The sequence below is a fragment of the Eublepharis macularius genome, chromosome 1 (genome assembly GCF_028583425.1).
Source record: "Eublepharis macularius isolate TG4126 chromosome 1, MPM_Emac_v1.0, whole genome shotgun sequence".
Classification (NCBI taxonomy): domain Eukaryota; kingdom Metazoa; phylum Chordata; class Lepidosauria; order Squamata; family Eublepharidae; genus Eublepharis; species Eublepharis macularius.
In genome coordinates, this window is record NC_072790.1 from 99,936,845 (window position 1) to 99,960,641 (window position 23,797).

At 40.8% G+C, this 23,797-nt stretch overlaps 1 protein-coding gene across 2 annotated transcripts in view; it reads right to left on the reverse strand.

The window, feature by feature from the left end:
- The window catches only part of REV3L (REV3 like, DNA directed polymerase zeta catalytic subunit), a 122,916-nt gene that overhangs the window by 45,693 nt on the left and 53,426 nt on the right, over window positions 1-23,797 (reverse strand). For both annotated transcript variants that reach the window (XR_008596842.1, XM_054976325.1), the window contains exons 10-16: window positions 21,327-21,452; window positions 14,767-15,004; window positions 12,549-12,688; window positions 7,676-11,792; window positions 6,126-7,042; window positions 5,620-5,702; window positions 4,134-4,259 (exon numbers count right to left, since the gene is read on the reverse strand). Coding sequence is in view for 1 of the 2 variants with exons in the window: in XM_054976325.1 (XP_054832300.1) it covers window positions 4,134-4,259; window positions 5,620-5,702; window positions 6,126-7,042; window positions 7,676-11,792; window positions 12,549-12,688; window positions 14,767-15,004; window positions 21,327-21,452 (5,747 nt within the window). In the remaining variant the exon portion in view is untranslated. The remainder of the gene's footprint in view (window positions 1-4,133; window positions 4,260-5,619; window positions 5,703-6,125; window positions 7,043-7,675; window positions 11,793-12,548; window positions 12,689-14,766; window positions 15,005-21,326; window positions 21,453-23,797) is intronic.

The following is a 23,797-nucleotide window of genomic DNA, read 5'->3' on the forward strand; positions in this document are numbered from 1 at the left end:
CCAAGCTATGATTTTTGAGGGTTTGGGGGGGGGGGGAGGAAGGGTGTTTCCTGGTGTGTGTGTGTGTGTTTTTCAGATTCTCTGGTGTGTAGTGAGTTGTGTTCCTTTGGGGTGGGGGGGGGGGCGGCTGCGATGCCCTCGGTGTTGTGTTCTTGCTGTGTAACTTGAATCACAACAGGAAATAAAGATTTTTTGCATGCAACTGTGTTTTTCAGATTCTCTGGTGTGTAGTGAGTTGTGTTCCTTTGAGGTGACGGGCGGCTGTGATGCCCTTTGTGTTGTGTTCATGCTGTGTAACTTGAATCACAACAGGAAATAAAGATTTTTGCATGCAACTGTGTTTTTCAGATTCTCTGGTGTGTAGTGAGTTGTGTTCCTTTGGGGTGGGGTGTGGGAATGGTGTGCTGTGTCACACTACTGTGCCTTTTTTCTGTATTTTAAGGTTGAAAAATAAAGATTTTAAACTTTATTCAGTGTGTTTGTGGTTTTGTTCTTTGGTATTAGGTTAGTTCCCCTCATAGGGAACAATGGAGCTGGCCGGCCAGCCCTCTCTGTAGGTGGTGGGGGAATTTTGGGGAGGGTGTCTGTGGTTCAGGTGTGCTTTCACAGGGACAAGCTTGCACTCAGGACTGTGCCCTCCATTATAGCACCCCTGGGATGTGCATAATTGCCCTGGGAAAGAGAGTTTAAAAGTTCCCATCATAGGGAACAATGGGAGATGGCTGACCAGCCTGCTCTTGGGGTAGGGGGAAAGTGTGGGAATATTGGGGAGGGTGTCTTTGGGGCTGTTGGGGGTTTCGGGTTAGCCCCCTCCGAAATGGCCCCCCCAAAGTCAGAGCAGGTTGAGCCTTGGTGGGGGGTGGGAGGACAGGTAGGAGGAGGTCCCCTGAGGGTTGGGGGCATTTTGCATGCAAAATGCCACCCCTAGCCTGACAAGCCTCTTCTCCCCCCCCCATAGGATATAATGGAGAAGGTGAGGATAGGGGCACCTCGTTGAGGGGCCATAAAATGGCCCCCCAAAGTGGGAGCAGGTTGAGCCTTGGTGGGGGATGGGAGGACAGGTGGGAGGAGGTCCTGTCAAGGTTGGGGGCATTTTGCATGCAAAATGCCACCCCTAGCCACACAAGCCTCTTCCCCCCTCTCATAGGATATAATGGAGAAAAGGAGGGGGGCTGAGGGTAGATTCTTTGGGAGGCCATAAAATGGCCCCCCAAAGTGGGAGCAGGTTGAGCCTTGGTGGGGGGTGGGAGGACAGGTGGGAGGAGGTCCTCTCAGGGTTGGGGGCATTTTGCACACACAAAATGTGTGCAAGCCACACAAGCCTCTTCTTCCCCCCCCATAGGATATAATGCAGAAAAGGAGGGGGGCTAAGGGCAGCTTCTTTGGGAGGCCATAAAATGGCCCCCCCCAAAGTGGGAAAGGGTTGAGCCTTGGTGGGGGGTGGGAGGACAGGTAGGAGGAGGTCCCTGGAGGGTTGGGGGCATTTTGCCTGACAAGCCTCTCCCCCCCCATAGGATATAATGGAGAAAAGGAGGGGCAGCTAAGGGCAGCTTCTTTGGGAGGCCATAAAATGGCCCCCCAAAGTGGGAGCGGGTTGAGCCTTGGTGGGGGGTGGGAGGACAGGTAGGAGGAGGTCCTCTCAGGGTTGGGGGCATTTTGCATGCAAAATGCCACCCCTAGCCTGACAAGCCTCTTCTCCCCCCCCCTCATAGGATATAATGGAGAAAAGGAGGGGGGCTGAGGGCAGCTTCATTGGGAGGCCATAAAATGGCCCCCCAAAGTGGGAGCAGGCTGAGCCTTGGTGGGGGGTGGGAGGACAGGTGGGAGGAGGTCCCCTGAGGGTTGGGGGCATTTTGCATGCAAAATGCCACCCCTAGCCACACAAGCCTCTTCATTTTTTCCCCATAGGAAATGGAGGTGAGGATAGGGGTACCTTCTTTGAGGGGCCATAAAATGGCCCCCCAAAGTGGGAGCAGGTTGAGACTTGGTGGGGGGGTGGGAGGAAAGGTAGGAGAAGGGCCGCTGAAAGTTGGGTGCTTTTTGCTTGCAAAATGCCACCCCTAGCAACCTAGAAAGGTCGCCTGTTTTTCCCATAGGAAATAATGGCAAATGGAGGAGGATAGGGGTACCGTCTTTGGGGAGCCATAACATGTCCCCCCAAAGTCCAAACTTTCCGAAACTTGGGGGGTTGTTAGGGAAGAGGTAAGAGAAGGTCTCCACCAAGTTTAGTTTGCCTCGGAAAGAAATTGCCCCCCCCAGGGGACCCGAAAGCTGGAAGTGAAATTGACACCAGAATTTTTCCGAGGCAAACCCGAAGCTATACGAAGCTGTATCTCCAAAGCAGCTTTACCCAAAGCTGTTTCCCGGTTCGGGTAAACCCAAAGCTGGAAACCCGAAGCGACCAGGGCTTGCACAGCCCTAGTTATATCTATTTCTACCTAATTCAGGGTCGACAAACACACAAGAAAGCAAGAATGAAGATGCATAGAAGTCTATCCTAAAGTGTATATATACCAGGTAACATCTTTGGAAAGAGGGGTTTTATTCCTAATGTGGGTAAGAAAACTTGCTTTTAGATGCCTATGGTGATATTATTATATTTGAAATCTTAAAATAAGATAGCCAAAATTGTAGTGCAAATTTCTTTACGAGTCAGAATGGAAGAGGAGATTTTTTTTGTTACCTTTGATAGAGATCTCCCATGCTAAAATATTCTGAGGCTACATTAATACAGGGCTGGCCCAAGAACTTTTGGCACCCTAGGGAACAAATGAATTTGTACCCACTTCCATATCATGAGGACACCACCACTCATTCTTCCCCCTACCCTACTTACCTTACCCCTACATTTCAGCAGCAAGGCAAGGTACAGTGAAAAGCTGCTGCTTGCCCTCCTTGCCTCCTACAGACTGCCCACCATCTTCAACCCCCACCACAGCAAAGTGCAAAGCCAACATGCACCTCTTTGCCACCATGCAGCAGAGTGGGAAGCGACTGCCTGCAAGAAGCTATTGCCCATTCTTCTCAACTCCCAAACCGCAGTGCAGGAGGATGCCCTCCATACCTGCACAGAAGGAGAGGCAAGGAAGAGGGCATCCGATATGATGGAGGGAAGGAGCAGGTCCTTGAAAGCCCTCCACTGGGGGTGGGGTGGGGGGTGCCTTTCAGGGCTGATGCTTGTCATGGCAGACCCAACGTTATAGGCTGACTGGCATTCCTCTTCCTTCGCTGCCCTAGGCTACGAGCCCTGCATTCAGAAGTTAATGAAAAAACGTTGGGCTACAAATCTGATTTAGATCCATTTTTTTATCTGTGATTGAAATGTATCAGAGACAAAGAACTAGCCTCTAGAATTATTTAAGACACTGTCGTCAAACAGACTTTCTTCCAACTTAAGAACATTTAAGTAAACTGTGGGATTCTATGCTGATGACAACCAATTTCATAAGTGTAAAAGGAAAAAGGTAAACTGAGTAATTTTAAAAAATGGTTTCCATATATTAATCTCTTCAGAATTAATGAATTTTATTTAACAGTATATCTAGAGAGGATACTGGCTTATAATTTCTGGCAGATCTTGTATGTTAGTTAATTTTAACTACAATATATGATAAAGTGTTATTTGGTCTATTATTAACACACCTATTGAATTAATGTGCATATTGCTTTCTTCTCACCATTAAATACCAAATGAATGGTATTTAATGTTTATACTATTATGGTTAAGATTCTATTTACTACTAGTTATCAAAGTTTATATCTTTTGACAATTTTTAATGTTTACTGGTTTGTCAACATTGTACTTTTGTCTTCTTCACTAACATTTGATGGATCAGTTTCATTTACTTATTTTTGAATTTTATTATAATTTAATGTTTTTACCAATATGTTGTTCTTAGTCAAGACGTTCTTAATGTTTGTTTTATTTTTATTATCAATAAAATAACAAATGAAGGAAGTTCATTTGGATACAAGGATTTCTGAGTTTCAGACATCACCTTGGTTTTTCTGTTTTAAAGACAAAACTTCACCATCACTACAAGAGTTCTTGTACCAATGAAACCCTGAATGCTAAAAGTTAACAGAGAAAGAAACCAAATGCTAAATTATTTTCAGTGATAAGAACCTGGTACCTCATGTAAAGCTTTTGCTTCCTGAAGATTTTGCATACTTATTTTAAAACCATAAGAATTGTTTAAAGATGGTCCTTCAATCTGAGATGTCTCTTTCTTTGGGACATTTCTGGCAGTGAATTGATTCTGTCAAAAGAAAGCATGCACAAAAAATAAACTTTCCATTAAATATTACATATCTAGCTACTTCATTATTCAAATTTATTCAAGTTTATTAAAGTATCAAATTTAACTACTCATACAAATTTCTGAGAAAAGAACCACAGTATTCCTTTGGAAATCTCAACAACAACAAGGAAGCCCACACTGACTCCTGTTTCTCATTGTTAATTGCTTATTGGGAGACCTTTTTGTTTTTGGTTACCTTTGGAACTCTGACAAAGGGTGGTGGGCATAACCACAAAATGACTTCCCTAGAAGGAAGAGCCAATCAAATGATAGCTGCCACAAGAGGAAAAGCTAACCACGAAATGAATAACGCTAATAGTAAATCTTCAACATTTCAGGCAGAATCTCTGTTTAATAGGATGCCTCTGAAAATGAACATATTGTTTTACAGTATTTTTCTGCATACATACAGATTACCTTCAGTCATGCAGTGAAGATCCTTGTGCTGCATTGGCAGGTGTTGTTGAAGTAACCTTAAAAAATCTGCATAGCCAATCAGAACTCCTGCTGTTCAAAAGCTCCACCTGGCCCTGCCCACTTTCTAAAAACACATGGCCAGCACCATGTTGGGGACTCCTGGTTTACTAAGATTAGGCTTGGGATGCAAGATATGCAACCCTATTGCACTATTTAAAATTTTGCACAAAAATAATTACACTAACATTCCTCATTACCATCTTTTAATGCCTTTATATAACTTAACACTGCACAGCTTCATTTATGTGCTAGCATATCTTTCATTGTTGGCATCAAATTATGGATTTGTATCCATAAATTCCAAAGTTATTTTTCACTCACAGACATTTTGTTATATCCAAAGATGTTCTTCTGCTTGTGCAAGCTGTTGTGAAAGCAGAATATGCAAGTTTCTATAGAACGTACATATTACAGCTCTACTCAAAGTACTGTAGAAGCTCTTGTGCAGAACAGTGCTATGAATTACTCTCCTTCCAATCATGGTTCCCTGAAACCACTGTTTAATCCACATCAACTGATTTCTCTCCTTAAATAGAAGCATTACCACTTGGCAGTATTTTACCATCAACAGAATATCTTGTTCTGTTTCCTATTTCTTTCAAGAACAATTCACACTTATTTCATACATGTGTATTTGTAGCAATATGCACAATTGCTAGAACAAAGTGTAAAACATCTGGAAAAACAGAAAATGTAATAGGAGAATTATTGTATAGAACTACAGAACCTAATACAATAATAACATACTTCGTAAACTGCTCTGAGTGCGTGTTAAGTTGTCCTGAAGGGTAGTATATAAATCAAATGTTATTATTATTAAAAGTTCCCATTCCATTTTTACCTTAACTTGTGTGGTTAAAAGTACTTTTCGAAGGGCATCAACATTACTTCCTCTTCTATGATTCAATTTCCGGATTTTTGATCCTGGCCATGGGGTAGAAAATAGGTAATTGGTATTAATATAATAAAATAACAAACTATGTTTATACAGTGAACGATGTGCACAAAAACTGTTTTTTATTGCACTCTTAATCATTTACTATTAGGCACAATCTTGAAGCACTGCAGCTTCTTATATTGCTGGTCTTAAAGAATGCCTGTACTGAAAAACAGAGACAATTAGTCTAAGCGTGGTCATTTTTCTTCCTTCACTCAAGTCATACTAACTACTCACTATATTTATTTTAGAGAACTCAACATATTCTAACAGGAGATACATTAGTAACCATTTTAATCATTTGCTGATTTTTCCTTTATTGTGAAATTAAATTTCTTACACTTTTTATGCATGCCACTCATGCACTTTTTATGCATGCCCATGCTCGCCAGTCATTTTTTAAAGCTTACCTGGTAATAATGGAGTAAATGCAAGGGCTTCCTGTATTCCTTCTTGACACATTTTCTCCCTAATAGGTGTGCTGTGGAAGCAAACAGTTTCAGAATTGCTATCGCATTCTTTTGATGAGGACACACTGAAGGGTATCTTGCCTTCCTCTTTGTCAAACTTCTGTACTTTCTCAGCTAGTGTTTCACTTTCTTCTACAGAGAATATATCCTCTGAATCCTCTGAGTAAGGCCATTTGGAATCTGGACATGCTACTTCTTGCCACGGAGGAAGAACTGGTGAATCAGGTGAGCTATAATCAACATAATCTTCCTCTTTATTTCTCTCTGTCTCTACTACTGCAGTGACAAGTGGCAGAGTCCTATTTTTGATTGCAGTCTTACTCAGTTCAGAATCTGTACTATTTGTATCACAGTTTCCCATTGTCTGTGGTGGTGTAGGATCTGATGAAATGCAAAAAACTGCTGAACGCATAGGTGGTTTGCTAATTTCTGCAATGGGTATGTTAGAATGCTCAGCTGCCTTGGCCATTTCATAACACAGATTTTTAGGTAAAGACATACACTTCAAGCTGTCAGTAGCTGTTGCTATCTCGGTCACTTTAATGACAGGTCTTTTCCTGAAGAGTTCATAATCTTCTTTGGCCTGAAGCCATGATTCAACTTGTTGGCAAGTTGGTGCACATTTACAAGGCATAATCACTATCTTTTTTTCTTCACTAGTTTTACGGCTATTTCTTTGTTTTTTATCAGCACTGGACTGGCTACTGCGAAGGGGAGATCCAGGTCTAGGGCTTTGAGCCATTGCAAGAAAAGCAGTCTTCCACAGCCGTAGCCCTTCCAGTGAGAAGTCTCCCTCAAATTCAAGCAGATCATTTGCAAGTCTTGTTTCAACTGTAAGTAGTCTTCCTCCGATCTCTCTGTGAAGATAAGGCGAGGAGTTATTTTCTCTTCAAGATGGAGTCCAAAAATTACTGGTTTTTTTAAAGCAGTTTTGTAGAAAATCAGTACTGAATAGAAAGTGGGCACTGATTAGAAAATAGGCATGTAAAGTTTGATTTTATTTTAGTATTTTTTCCAATAACAAAGGCTAAAGTTTATAAACAACATATGTTAAACTCCCCACAGTGATTCAAACCTAAGAACCTGCAAAAATGAAGCAAAAAAGTAAAATAATTATTTTAATATTACACAGCACAGACTCTCTCATAGCATGGGAAAAGGCTGTATTAAATTTGTGCGTGAAATTCATATTAACTGCAAAATTTAAGAGGCTCAGAAAATATATTGATACAAAACATCAATGGGGCCCATGAGACTTGTGCAGGAGGGAATTCTCTCCTTTTATCATGCTTCTCCTGTCTCTCTATGCTCCCTCCCTCTCTCTTATGCTCCCTTGGCAGTGGCTTTCCTACACTCCACCCCCTCTTTCCCTGTGACCTATGTACCTAGCCCAGCAAGCGGGTTTTTCTATTTACACCCCAAAGGTCCAGATTCAACAACAGATACAAGGTAACTACAGAAACACAGAAAGAAACACATAACCACATTACCTGGGCTTTTCTGGTGCATCACAAGGATTGCTGCAAAATGGTTCTTGATATATTGTTTCTGCAAGATTGTGATCCAGTAAAGTTGACATGATTTCTTCACGACTTGGAGGCGACATTAGAGGTTTAAGGATGTGTGCAGCACGAGAACTTCCATTTTTTGACTGAGAGGGTGAATTTGTAGATCTTGGTGAACTATCTGGGGTTGGTGTTAATCCCTCATTATTTCTTGAAATATATAATTCTAAATCTTCAGAAGCCACATCCATAAGTTCACCATCTGGTGAAGATAATATAGAAGAAAAAGAGATACTAACAGAATCAAGTGGCTGATTTGATTCAAAAGCGGCTTCATTTCTAAAATGGTTTTGGCTCCAGTCACTATTTGGTGATGAAAGATTAAGAAATATCCCTTTCTTCACAGCATTTCTGTCCAACTGGAACTGTTCTTTCTGGCACATTTCTGCCTGTTGTACATCTACTGGTGAGCTAGGATGAGATGTTGATGGAAGTATATTATTTTTCCAAGCGTTGTGAAGATGGTTTTCGTTATTATCCAAAAGCCTTTTCTCAAAAAGTTGAGGACTTAGTGGACCAGATCTTAACCATGTTGTTGCATCTGAATAGTGATTTTCTTCTTTAGACATTTTGCTATTATGACTCAAAAATTCAATTTCTGCAGTTTGTCCTGGGAAAAGATCTTGAACTGCATCACTGAGAAATTTCTGTGGCAGATTTTGATCTGCTGGAACAAACTGACTTCCAGAATACAAACTACAAAATCCAGTCTGCCCTATGGTATTAATATCAAAGTTATAATTATGATCAGGAGACAGACTGTCTTCAAGCGAGTAACAGCTCTCAAAACCTGGGTCTGAATAAAAAACAGGACTGTCAGATATGAAATGGACAGTCTTACTATTGTTTTGCTGCTTTGCAGGCTCTTTTAAAAGCTTGAGTGGTTTTTCTTTAGACTTTTTATCTTTAGGAGCTCGAGGTTTTCTTGGTGACATGACTGAACGTGATCTTTTGATTAGTTTATTTTGATCAAGAGGGTAAGAAACACCACAAGTCAATTGGGATTTAACTGACATTTGTTCATGCATATTGTGAACAAGTGCTTTTCGCTGCCTCTTTTGGAGCAATTCCTTTAAAACAGCTAACCCAGAATGTCCCTCACTAAATGCAGGCGTTACCAGAGTCTTACCTATACACTGGGAATCAGTTTTTGTTTGAGCGATTGTATCTGATAGACCATGTTGCTTTATGTTTTTTTCAGGGTTAAAATGTGTCATATCCAAAATAAACCCTCTCTGTTTCTGCTCCCATCCTAGTTTTTTAACTGGACTTCTCAAAGAAGCAACAAAGCATTTTTTTGGCAACTGAAAAGGTCCATGGCTTTCTTCAGAAGTTTTAAAAAAAGAAATATGATCAGCATGTTTTGCTGCTTCTGGAAGGTAAAGTATCTGCTGCTGACTATCTTTACAGTGCAAAAAATTACTAGAATGAATCTGATCAGTCCTTATTGTTTCTGAAGCAGTGATGTTTTCATTTACCTTACCAGCAGGACATAAAAGTCTGCTTTGTGAATTTGTAATTTCTTCTGCTTTTTTAGACATCATGTCTTTAGAACTGTATGCATTCAGTGCTACCTGAGATACGTGGTTAGACTGATCAAACACATTGTTTTGAACCAAGGTGGATTCTTTTGTTCTAAATAAACTGCTTTGACTATTAGATCTTTGGAAGTTTATTTTGGCTTTTTCCCTACCAGACACCACAGAAGCTATGGCTGGATGAAGGTTCTCCTGGGTCAGATGGGAAACTTGGCACCCTACAGGTTTTTCGTTTTCCAACAGTGAATGGAAATAAATCAATGGATTTCCTTGAGCATTAGCTGTTAGTGGGAGCTGTGTTGATGGTAGATGTCCTGCTGAATAGCCAGTGAGAGGAATATCTTTCTGTGTAAATAGTGACTGAGAGTTCCCCAAGCTCTGAACATTCTCAGGTAAATCATGGTGCTTCAGCACAAGTTTAACTTCTGCTCCTGGAGGAATATTATTTTTTTCATCTGTAGCTGCTATAGACTTTGAGACCTTTTCTATTTTTTGTTTCAGTTTTGCTCTAGGCTTTTTCTTAACATCATTTCTTGGTTTATTAGTTAGATTGTTCTTGCTCTTTTTATTACTTCTTACAGTAGAACCAGCAAATTGCTTTTTATATTTCTTAACCTGAGTTTTTGACTGACTACGTCTTCTATGCATGGGAGTAACCGTCTTCCTGCTGTAAACAGCATTTTTGAACACCAAAGTTTCTTTCTCTAGATTAGACGTAATTTCTTCTGCATTTGGATCAGTAGGAGACCAACAGCGAGGTGGAGATACATTAACGGGACTTGCACTTCTTTCAGAGAGAAAACCTAGTTTAGACATAACATCACTATAGTTCAAATCACAGTCTTCAGCTTCAGCACTATATGATGGGAGAGGTGGAGAAAGAAAAGCATATGTTCTTTTTCTGAAATACAGAGTTCTCTTAATAGTCTTACTATTCATATTTTGTAGTTTTCCAATCTTTTTCTTAGTAGACTTACATTTTGCTTTCCTTTTGTGACTTTTCTTTGGCGTTAATGGATAAATAGGGTATTTGGTTGCAGGAGAATCAGGAACTTTCGGCCAAAAGTCTTTTAAAGGTGCAAGCTTTTCATATAGATTCATTTTTTCCTCTGTAAGTATAACTCGCTCTTCACTAGAATCTATTTTCCCTAGCTTAACAAGCATATTTTTCCTCCCTCTAAATCTATTAATAATAATGTATTTTATAATAACGGGTGGTAATTTTTTAGAAAGTTTTCTTCGTTTCTGAGACTTTTTAGACCCATCTAAATTTTCATCATTTTCTATGCAATGAGGTAGGCTTGTTTTTGAACTGTGCATGCCAAAGCTAGATTCACTGTCTTCAGTCTCATAATTTATTTTACGCTTAGCACGGAGCGTGTACTTATTTCCACACAGCCCAAATGACTGTTCAGATTCTCGAGTTTCAGTTCCAAAGTGGCAGTCAATACAGTTACTAGTATCCATTTTGTTTACAAAAGCACCTTGAGGAACTTGAATGATATCATTTGGTAGCAAACTATCCTTAACTGGAATATTGTTGCTAGCATTACCTTGTATATAGCAGCTTTCTTTTGTGGATGCATTGAGATTTGCAGACTCCTGTTGATTAATAAGACTCAGTTTCTTTTTATTTAGTTTTAACCTAGTCTGCTTTTTGCCTTGTTGCAGCTTGTATGTCACAGGGCCTAATTTCTGTGGCTGACTGAGACAATTAGAAAGAACAACACTAGGAAAGAACATATAATGTGGTGTTTGTTGGCTATGGTTTGTTTTTTCTGCTTTATGTTCCTGAAATTCTTCATATCTAACTTTAAGGTTATTAAGACTGTCTTCATCAGTGTTATTTATAGCAGAATGAATAATAGTTCTATTAACCTCAGAGCAAGGCACTAATTCACAATTTTCTGGTGGTGAGAAAAGACTATTTATAGTTGTACTACTGGATTTATTATTTACTTCAGGTGACATTTTATTTTTGGAGTGGCCCAAATTGGAAGTGTCAGAATTTTTAACCAAAATGCCTTCATCAGTTGGATGGCTCACATGCAAAGTGATGTCCTTTGTAGCCTTTCTGATGCCAGTGTATTTCCTGCTAGGCAGGTGTCTGCTTGCTGAGGAGAGCTCTTCATAAGCGGTTTCACCCAAAACTTGGAGTGTTTCACTTTTATTACTTTCCTGGTGTGAATTCTCAGAATGGAGGATGCAGTTGAAGGATGTTGGATATTTTACATTGTAAGTGTTGTCTTTTGTAAAAGAGCTGATTGAAAAGTCAGGCCTTATGTCTATCTTGTTTGGCTGAGAAAGCCCTTCGAAGTCATCATCACTATTCAAAACATGAGAAGAAAGGGCACTTGTGTGTTTACACTGAAAAGTAATCTTAGCTGAAGATGGGGGTTCCAGAGTAGCATCATCTTTGTGAAAAACCGAAGTCTTTACAGAAGTTTTGCTTGATGCAATTACAGATGTGTGGGTTCGAGACCTTTCATCATTCAAAGGATTGTCTGAAACAGAATAAATACAAGAAGATATTTTACTGTTTTTCTCCCTCAGATATTATATGTGATACTAACCATTTAAAAAATATATTGGATCAAATAATGATGTGAGCTATCAGAAGGGCAGCCAAAAGTACAATGAGAGAAGTACAGAACAAGGAGTTGGATCCAAATGGGTGGTTCTACTGAGGTAATACTAATGGATAGGAGGACAATTTCTACTTCCTTTCTCACTACAGACCCCCTACTGTGCCCCCCATATTTTTCTGAAGGTTATGTGACCCCCCAAGAGCAGAATTTAAATAGACTGCAATAGGAGTGTTGAGATGGTGAAATCCCACTCTGCCATTTCATTCTGTTGATAGTAGTTTGGATCCACCCCAAGGAAACTCTGTTCTATGACTACTAAGCTTCATTTTCAAGTTTGCCTCTACAAAATTTGTCACAATTTTTAAAATCTCAGGATGCCTGATAACTGACAATTGGATAATATATATCCTTTGTAAACTTGAAACAGGAGCAAGATCTCATACTTGTTGATATTACATACAAAACCACAGCTTAAGCCTTATAAGCCTACCTCAATTACTATATGCTGCAAGATAAACAATCTTCATTTCAGACTGCAGGTTAAAAAGATGAAATGATACAGGCTTAAAATCTTTTAACTATTAACATCTTGCAGAAAATATTAAATACAGATGAAAGTTTCCTGTTTAATGGAGGAAATGAAACTCCAAAGGTTTTTAAAATCTTGCTTACCACTGTTTTCATCTGCTGTTCCATCTAACTGAGGTATAGACAAACTTGACAGAAGTAAATCATCTTTACCACTCCAATCCATCTCATCTTCCGAAGAGCTGTCTTCAGTTGAGCTCTGAGTTTTACTTCTTCTTACTGACCTAAAAGTGAAATCTATTTTAGATATACAAAACATTTTGGCCTACCTCTTGATAGGAACATTCTTCTCTCTCTATTCCCCAGAATCAGCTTTTCCAACAGTGATTGCTATCTTCTCATTTATGTCATATCCTTTTATTGTGCAGAAATACACAGTATTCTGTGTAAATACTGTGGAAAAAACAGCCTTTTTTTGTGTACAAGCACAAATTATAGTGGTTTGTAGATTCATATGAGCTGATGTGTAAAACAATTCTATAATCCAAATAACTTTTATCCTTATCGTAACTTTAATTCCTCATCATCATGCCTAGCATTATTATATGAACATTACATTGCATGAACATTACATTGCTTTCATAAACCATTTTCCTTCTAAAAACCTGTCACAGCTGCCATTTTCCCTGCTATGCTAATAAAAGGCTTTCTGAGTACTTAAAAAAACAGTAGTTGCGATTGCCCTATAGCCCAATGATTTACTAGCTCAACTGAATTCCCAATTTGCTTGCTTTCTTTTCTAAAAAAGCTTCTTCGCCATTTTTGTTTTGGATTGCAAAAAGGCTAAACACTTGTTAAAAAAAAGAAGCTGAGAATTCAGACAAACTGTAATAGATTGTTTAATGTTTTGTACTATAGCACAACAGTAATCTTGAAGAGAACTCTCAACGAGCCCTCTAGTCATGTGGCAGGGAAATATGCAGAAAAATGGCAGCTGATGAGGAAGTGCACACAAAACTCAAGTGTGGATGTGCTGTTGCCAGTACACATGCCTCTGCATTTGTGACGGCAATGACAAGGAAACAGAGAATCCTCACCATATGGATGCAATCTGTATTCTAGAAACTAAAATTCTAGAATTAGAAAAACTCAGGAGTGGGTCGACTGAAGCACTGGACTCCTATCCGCATTATATGATTTTCTTATCTCCCCTTCCTGCTGCAGCCTCCAATGCCTCCTGAAATGCTGCACTTCAGGGGACATTTCGGGTTGTAGCAGGAGGCGGTAAGCGAATCACAGTCCATGGGGGAATCCTTTATCCACAGAAATGCTCTGGTAGATCCAAACCCATGTTGTTTCCCAATCTCCCAATCCCCAAGCCACAGTTTATAGTTTACAGAATAGAAACATGCCATATGCTCATGGACTCTTTTTGCATGCCATCTCCCTACCTCCACCCAGGGCCGGTGCGCCCATTGAGGCCAGGTAGGCGGTGGCCTCAGGGTGCGGGGTACCGGAGGGAGCGGCAGAGGAGGCGCAGGGGCGAGAGCGAGCGCCATGGAGCTGCAGCCTCCTAACCCTCCTGCGCCGCCGCCACCAGCACATGCCCCTGGGTTGGACGCAGCAGCCGCAGGCAGGCATCTGCGGAGGTGCAGGGCAACCGAGCGGGAGAGCTGGGACGCCACCCATGCGCCGTCCCAGCCGCCCACCACAACAATCGGGCCGGTGGGTGTGCCGTGCCCGTGATGATGTCACACATGATGTCATCATGCAGGCCAGTGCGCGTAGGCGCAAGTGCGCTCGCAGGTGCCCAGCCCACTGGCGGGCTGCGAGCATCGAAAACCCTGGCGCCGCTGCTGCCTCCACCAGTTTTTTATGACACTCAAAACAGGGCTAAATTATAGTTAACGCTGGCAGATCCTGCTTCACATCACTGTTTTCATGCAAAACAGGAAAGAAAAAAAATCATTTTAAAAGGAGAAACGTGGCATACAAAAAATCTTGACTCATGAACATAAAAAATGCATTATCTCTGTTATTCTTTGCCAATACGTACTCTTTTAGCAAACATGTCCCTACAGTAATATTGGCTATAGGAAACTATTCCAGCATACTCTACCTAGACCAATCTACCTCAGTCCAATGAAGGTCAGATTAACTACTAGTTCTTAGGTTTTTTAACTGGCCTATTTGTCTGAGCTACCTAGATTCATGCCACTGAATATATTTCATATCCTATTTTCCTGTCCTCATAGCATGTTTGAATCTGGTTCCCAAGATGGCGTTCTCTTGGAAGTATGGGTAGTTGAGTGATCAGATATTAGTACCCTCCAAATTTATAAATTCAACAAAAAGAATGTACCTTATTTTTTCACTCGCATCATTAATGTTGCTGTCCCATCGTTGAGACATTAGCAAACTGAGTTCCATTTCTTCCTTTTCAATTTGTGGCTCATTTTCTTCATCATCGCTGTTGTGTGGATTTCTACAACTCCCAGGAGAAAAATGTTGAAATAAAGTTCTTTGCTCTCCAACTTCATAACCTTCATCCTCCAAATCAGCCAAGAGATGCATCATTGCATGATCAGCGCTACTGTCCACTGCAGTAAAAACAAGAATAAATTCAGGCATGTGTCTTGTCAGTTTTAAGCAAAATTTGTTTTCTTTGCATGCTTTCCCCCTTAATGTTCACTGACTACTTCTTTGATCTGAGATACACTGCTATACTTTTGTTCTGTTCTCTTTCTTTTTTAAAAAAACTATTTGTGTAAACAAACAAAAGGAAAAAAAGAAAAACAAAGCTGGCAAAGAAAAACAAAAATAATGCTAGCAAATCTAAATATAAGCTTCTATACAAGGTCTCCAATTATCTAAAAAATAAGTCTATATGCGATACATTCAAATGTTGATAGGTTTATAAGGTCCTCAATCCAATTAGTTACTGAAAGTGGACTTTTGTCTTTCCACTGATGTAGTGTAAGTCTTTTAGCAAATGTAAGGGCAATCAGTTAGTTTCTTAGAGACTGGCAAATAGTTTAAAAGTACATAAAAATCCTCACAAATAAATGAGTATTCTAATACAAAATTAATATGAGTAATGACTTCCTGCCAAAAGGACCGAATAACAGGACATGTCCAAAGCATAGGCTTAACATATAAATCTGCAGGGCCATAATTGAAAACCAACAAATGCTGCAGTTGTAAATAATGCCATTCAGCAAAAGTTTTCAAATCATGGATAGACCTAAGCTAAGAAAATGACAAAACTCATCAACATAGCCTTTCAATTTATCTAAAGTGAAAAATTCCTTTGTCTGTCCAAGCCTTCCACAAAAAAGATTTCCTCCCAATTTTTAAATCTGGATTGGACATAATGTTAGTTTAGCAAAAGAGAATAGGTCAAATTGATACTGTTGTGATATTATGTGCCATACTTCTCAAACTGCAGAATTAATGGAATCCATTTTAACGTAAGTAGACCATAATAAATTCCATTTAAAAAGTGGTTCCAAACAAGAAGCTTCCAAGAGAGGCCAAGATGGACTTTTCTTCTTTTTCTCAAGTGGACAACATGCTTTATATTTGCAAGATGAACACAGCTCAGTTAAGACATCACATGAAATTATTTTGTACTTTAAATATGCTTAGTTTGTGAACCAAGGAATTCAGTTCTTGGATGATCATACGAGCCTTGGTTTATTTTGTCAAGCACTAGTTTTACTGACTTCTCTTCACAGCCTGGAGTGGCATCACTGAGGAACAAATCAGGATTATGCTGAAATATCTGTGTTCTCACATCATACAAATCCATAGTTAAGATTAATTGTTGTTCATAGTTGAATTAAATTATGGTTACGGCCAATGTCTAAACCAAGCCAATATTAAAAATGGTCAATATTAGACAAATTTTACACAAATTCTTTTTTTGGGAGAAGAAGTTGACTTTTCTGACCATTTAAAGAAACTAATGATCATTTATCACTTTTAAAAATAACAGAAACGTTTTATATAAAATAGCTTGATACCCGTGTTCACTACTGTATTTAACTACTTTAAATTCATTTATAGTATTTATGGGTATGTAACATTTTTTGGTTTGTGAAGGTTTTTTTGAGTTGGTTTTGTAATATAATAGCATAGTACCCGAGTTTCGCATAGGTGTTTGAATAAAATGAAGGGTATTGATGCCAAAAACTGACGAAGTGAATTGTGAAATGTAACATTTATTGAAGAGATTTTAAAAAGAAAAAGATTATAGTGCAAGAAATAAACTGAAAAATACGTACAACTTGTTTTTTTCTATTGAAGGACCTCTTTGTAGAACCCATTGGTGGTTTTCCCCTCAGGTGCTAGGATCACCTGACTGCTGGGTGAGCTCACTCTGCAGCAGGCCACATAGAACTGCCCATGTGAGAAGCAGTCCTCCCTAAAGCTAATTCCTGCCACCTTCAGTGTCTGACCCTGGGACTTGATGATCATCATAGCAAAGCAGACCTTGAAGGGGAACTGCAGTCTCTTGAACTCAGAGAGGTTATCTGATGATATGAGTGGTATGCGTGGTATGAACACCGACACTCTCCAAGAACTACTGGTGAACAATGTGGCCTTGATGACGTTCCTATGGAGGGCTTTCACTTGCAGTCTGGTGCCATTGCAGAGTTTGGCTGGGTTGAGGTTCCGGAGCAGCATCACTGGAGCCCCCACTTTGAAGAGAAGCTTGTGGTCTGGGAAGCCACGAGGGTTGAGCGTGTTGAGGAACTCCACGGGGTAATGGACCACATCATCCATTTGCACCACTGAGTCCACAGATCTGTACTCCATTTCTGCCCCTTCAAGGGAGTTAGGTTGTGTTTCATTAATGATGGCAGCCTTCTCAATTCTTGGGGGTCAGAATGGCATGTTTGCACAGTCAGCCTATGGACTTCTCCATGACAGTGGTGATATCAGGGTATATTGTGGTTGTTAGGTCTGCTAGGGTTGTCACTACTGTTCCCAGGCCTGCAGGGATGGTCTCCTTTCCCTCAGTCTCAGGATACTCTCTGTCACCTATTTTCAGTAGTTCAGAGAATTCCCCAGTGGACACCTCTCCTCTCAACTGGACCCTCATGTTCTTTCTTAGTGAGAGTTTCCAGATGAGGGGCCACAGATACGATGCCTTGACACGCACGGTAACCTCGTCAGCTCGAGTTCCCCTTGGGACTACCGGCAGTGTCTGCCGGAAGTCTCCAGCCAGCAGCACAGTGACTCCCCTCATCACTCTCGTTGCCCCTGACATCTTTGAGGGTTATGCTCAGTGCCTCAAAACACTCCTTGTGCGCCATGTTGCTCTCATCCCAAACAATGAGATTACAGCTCCACAACACTTGGGCCATGTTGCTTTGTTTTGAGATGCTGAACAGGGGTGTTTCTGCATGGATGAGGTTAAGATGCAACTTGAAGGTAGCAAAGGATCATATACCATGCCTGAGGGAGCCTTCACCTTCCCCTGAAGTGAGTGCCTCTTTAACTGTCTTCCAGGATTGCTTTGCTCATAGAGAGTCTCTGCTGCTCTGTGCATCTCGGGGTGATCTTGCTGGTACTTGGCCACTGCTGCTTGGTGCGCCGCAGGAGTATGAAGTGCGTATTTCTTTGCTGTATCTCTAAGTTGCTTCCTCCTTTTAGCGTCGGTGTATCTTGCACGACGTCTGCCAGGAGGCTTCTTGGGGGCAGTAAGAGGTGATGGCTGCGAGAGTTTTGAGTTGAAGTTGGACTGAGGGAGGGGTGGTGTGTTGGGCACTTTGGCAGGTTCATGTGAGAGGTTCACCATCTCCCCATGAACATTTAAAAACTCAGTGGCCATACTGACTTTTATATAAAATTCCTTTTCAAGAGACTTGTACTGTCTTCCTTCAATTGTCTGCAGTTTCCTTGACCTGATTTTTACCTCAGAACACAGAGTTCCACAGCTGACCGATCAGAGAGATGGGGGTGCAAGCAGGCAGGAGTCTGCCAGCCATGCAGGAAAGCCAGGCCCACAGGGAGACTGGCAGACCTAGTGAACTTTTAGGGGACGACTGGGAGGTGCATTTGACCTCAGGACACATTCAATGACTCCCAGTAGCAACTGCATACTGTTTAGAATGCAAATGACCTTGAAAGGCTGGCCCAATCAGGGAAGAGTGGCCAAGTTGGCAGTGGGCGTGGGGAGGGGGGGAAGCAGGTAGCAGCCTGCCAGCCACATAGGGAAGCTGTATCCCTACGGAAAAACACATTTTACCCCTTTTTAACCCCTTTAGGGGGCGAATTTCTTAAAATCCTTTCTTAGTGGGTGTTTACATCATGAAAAGAATGTTCTCAAATTTCATATTTCTAGGTCCAGGGGTTTGGGCTAGATGATGATGAATCAGTCAGGACACTTGTCTTTATGTATACAGATTATGGATTGCATTAATGGTTCAAGATTCCACCAGAATAAAAGGACTTAATGGCACGGGTTCTTGCCTGTCATGGAAGTGGACAACTTCTCATGGGTAAGTCCTCCCACTCAGATCAAACCTATACAACATCTACTAAGGGAACTTGCTCTCAGGTCTGGAACTTTAAAAGCTGTCATGAAATGCAGCTGCTTTAGCCTACTTTCCCACTCCCGCTAACATGCTTTAATTCTGACAGAATTTCAGCTAAGAGTTTTCTAGATCAGAGAACTGATGCTATTTCTCGAAAACCAGAGTTAGCTGAAGATGCTCATAAGCCAAAGATTGGCTTTGTGTGTTTTGCAAAGCATGGCTTCATTTTTCTTTTTGCCAGAATAAGTAAATTGCTCATCTCCATAGCTTTTGAAACTAACACAGTTATAGACCCCTCCATAGCTTTAACCGCTTCCATAATATTCTGGCTATATTAGTAAGATCTTTGTTGAACATGGGTATTCCGTTCTTTTAGCTTTTGATCAAACATTTCAAGAAAAGAAATAGTGAGACCTGAAAGGACAACCCTGGGGACAGATTCACTCATCCCACTTGGTTTAACTTACATTTAATTTATGGTTGTTGTGGATTTTCTGGGCTGTATAGCTGTGGTCTTGGCATTGTAGTTCCTGACGTTTCGCCAGCAGCTGTGACTGGCATCTTCAGAGGTGTAGCACCAAAAGACAGAGATCTTTCAGTGTCACTACATTTAATTTAGTTTCATTCAGCACTTTCGGTGCCTTAACAGTGGCACAATACATTCATGGTGGAATAATTTATGAGAAGTTAAATGGTAACATTTGCTGCTCTCTCTTCTTGGTTGAATCTGAAAGAGGATATTCTGACCCAAGATGGTTCAAATCTACAAGTCTATTCAGGAAGTTTCTCTGAGAGATACGTAAGGGCAGAACTTTAAGAGTTGTAGGGTTGTGTAACCCTATACTGTGTACATTCACAGGCTAGTAACAGAGTCTAGCTAAAAGACCATGAGGGGTTCGATCTAGGCTACAACCATGAGCACAACAAGATCATTTGAATCACATGGCCTGCAGCTGTCTCTTCAGTTGAACCTTTTGGCTGAAGGGCAGGCTTTCCTTCTGCATTAGGGTGTCTCTCACTTGTATTCCGAGAACCAAAGTAAAAGCCACATATAAGTGGTAGAAGAGAGTTGTGCCACAGGAAGAAATATATCTGAGGGATGCTGAACTCTCAACAAAGCAGATGAGGGAAGTTGCCTTAATGCCGTTAAATACCAGCTGAAAAAAGCCAAGGGGAAGCTGCTTCAGCTGAAGGAAAGAGTTGCCCTAAAGCACTGTATTGTCCCGAGGCCTACAGGCAGACCCTCAGACTGAGATTTATTAACCTGCTGACAGGCTTAGAGTTGCTTCTCCTTTATGATGAGCGGCACTACTATTGTTGTTCATTAATTCAAATAGGAACTAAGAAAACATCTCCATCTAGCTCTTAACTTGATTAATTCAATCAGGAAAGGGAAAGGGGGGGGGAAGCCTTTGAAAAAATCTGTGCTTCCAAGAGCAGCAGCCAGTGGAAACAGGTGAAAAGTCTGAAATGACAACTCCCCCTAGAGGAAATTCCAGAAACCTCTACAAGTCTTGCCTCTTTGAAGTAGATAGGAAGAATCACCCATCTAACATGATGTTCTCTCATGATCTAGAAAATCTTCAGGAGTACTAGTTTTAAATAACCCTTTTGTCAGAGAAGAGTGAGAACACAGTACAATTTTATAGAAAATTGATTTTTGGAGTAGCAGAGGATGACTACATTCAGGCCACATGATGTTTTATTTGTTCACAAACACATACAACTAATTTATCATGCTTAAACATATGCACTGAATACTCCATGTGAAGCAGGAAAAATGAGGAAATCCCCCCACCCCCACAAGGTCTGTTTCAGTGTGGGGAAATGACTGTGGGAAAGGCAAGAGCTCTTCCACCCCCACCCCTACCCCGCAATGGTGTTCCAAGCCTGTTTGGGCTTTCCTTTATTTTTTGTAAAATCCATATCCTGCAGCTGCTCTGTGGCTGTGGGGACCCCAGACCCAACACTTTAAAAACACAAATGTGTGGTTTGGCCCAGAGTGTGTCAGAAAACTTCTTATTTTGGGAAGCCTTCAAACTCCAATTTGCCATGGCATCTGAATGAACATAAACTGAGTTTCATCTTCTCCTCACAACAGTGATTCTAAACTGACAATAAATCGCATTTTAACATTCAGGTTTGTGGAGAGGAGAAAGACTTCCCCATTAGGAAACTGTGCGCTCATGGAGTTTAGAGAAGGGATGCATGAACATAAGAACAAACTATGCTTGTACCTAAAATGGACAATTTGTTTTGATGTCTGAATGTAGCCGAACTTAAGTTTAGACATCATATATAGGACAATCATGATAAAACAGCCAGCATAGTGAACAGTAATTCTTTTTAATCAGGAAAGGTTACAATGACTACTTACTGAATACTGGAGTTTTAGTTAATCTCCGAGATGAAGGTTGAAAATGCTGACTACTTTCCATGACATTCAAAATGGCTTCTTCATTAATAAGTGCTTCTTCTTCTTTATATTTCTGACTATTTTCCTCTAAAAATCAGATAAAACACTAAGCATATTAATTTTTAAAAACCACAGGTTACGCCTATTAAGCACACTAGCATATTCAATTTATTTGAACAGGATTTTCAAAATAAATGGTTAAAGACATGTAGTGGACTAACTTCATACTCCTTTTTTTTTTTGATGCTTAGCCAAATCTAAAAGTTTATTGAATATATCTCAAAGGTTATAATGCAAACCACAAAAGGAAACAGCTTAACACTAAGACTTAAGAAATATATATATAGGTTGAAGGCTTAAGGCTAAAGGTACCAACACACTATTTCCTCCTCCCTCTCAAGTTGAAAGCTTTCGGGCTGCCCCAGGGAACTCCTAGAAGTTTCCCTGCCAATTGGCAGTGCAGCAATGAAGGGATTTCAGCTCCTCCTTTTATGGTCCAAAGTCATGGTGTTGTATACAAAAAACTGCTCTCTGTGGGTAACTTCATACTCCTTATAGTGATCAGAGAACACGAGAATTATAATGGAAAGACATTTCTTAATGTCTGATGTATGTTTATTATAACCATGTTTGTTACAACTCCTCACAGTAGTGTTTGGCAACTACAAACTCCCAGAGTCAATCCATCACCCTGAAGACTGCTATTTACCGCTATCAGTTGCTAGCCCTCTACCCATAGCTCCTTGTTAGAGTGAGAATCTAGAGAGCCCCCCCACGTCCCAATATTTTTTAAGCCAGGGAGGTTTTTTAATTTTTACTGAAGGGACAATTTTTAAAAATGCACTCCAACTTCTTTACTAACCCTTCATTCTGCTAGGCTTTAGCAGACTTAGCCTTACAGCTAAACTACAAGAGACGAATTACACATGAAGGGAGTCGCAATGTTAGCAGGGAAGCCGAGTTTTAAAAGACAGATCAGAAGGCTTTGTCAATTTCCCCTCTCTACAGAGCAAGCAGCGATTGCTCCTCAGAGGGTTTGTTCATTTCCTCTTCACCTCCTGAAGGCTCTGTTAGTTTCACCTCCCCTTCTAGGAGGCAAAGAGAAAATAAACAAACCCTCTGAGGAGCAATCTTTGCTGCTCTGTAGACAGGGGAAATTAACAGAGCTTTCCAATTTGTCTTTTAAAACTCGGCTTCCTGGCTAACATTCTGATTCCCTTCACATGAGCATCCTCGTGTAATTCATCTCTTGTAGTTTAGCAATTACTGGCTCCTTTGCCTTTCTCTGCCATTTTTTACTTGGAAAAGTAAACACAAAGGTGGGTATGTGGGTGTGTCAGACATTAAGAATCCATGAGGAAAACAGGGTTGCACATGGTGTGGACACTTCTGAGGGTGTATAGGCCCATTTTTCTGGTTCTGAGGGGCACTCTATGGGGCTGAGTCTCCTGAATTGGCCTTCTCCCAAACAGCTGCCTTCAAGAAAGAAGTCCTCTCATGCTCGGTTTGTTGGCAAAAATCATTTACACGTGACACAGGTCAAAACACTGTGCAACTCTCCCAAACGACGACACCAATTCTTATAGTTAGTCTGGGCTGTTTTAGTACCACTGTCAGTACACTTTTTTAAAAAAATAAAGTCGTCAGAAAACATCGAATAAAATCCTTACAGAAAGCAAAGAAAGCTAAAGAATATAATCCTACTTCCATGGTGGTGAAGGGAGATCTGAGAGGAGTCCCTCCCTCCCCCCTCCACGTGACGTGCCACTTAAAGTGGGAAAGACTGGTGCAAGCGGAGGGGAGGGGTGGCCTTCTGTGTGCTTTGGAAAGTGCTAGAAATTTTGAGAAGGATCACCTCTGTGGCTGGCCTGCACATGTACAGTTGCATGTGCACCTGCACAGAAGGCACAAAGATGAATAGATCTTTTCCTCAAACGATTCTCGTCATTTTCCCTTTTGGTTTTCCCAGCTGGAAAAGTGCCAGAAAAAGGAGAAGAGGAGAGACAAGGAGAAACTGACAGATGTTGAAGTTTAAGCTTGAAGAGAAACAGTGGCTAAAGGGGGAGCTGTCACTAGGAAATGGCATGGGCAGGGGGAGTGCCACAGTCCATATCTCCTCATACTTCTAACAGAAATTTAAAGAGAAATCCAGAACAGCAAACAAGAAGGATGTTTTTCTTCGTGATCCTCTGCAGCCCTCTTTTCCCTAAAGTGGGCAGAGGGAGAGAAAATCAGGAGCCAGAAGAGGAAGACATCTTCTGCACTCCGATTTTGCCCCTTTTGTTTTCCCAACCATTTTCTGGTTCAGAAAAAGGAAAATAGGGAGAAAATTACAAAAATTAAAGAGACTGTTCCTTTATACTTCTATGTTTCTCTTCCCCATTTCACTTCTCCTAGCAGGAAACAGATATAAAAGCAATGTTTTCCTCAGC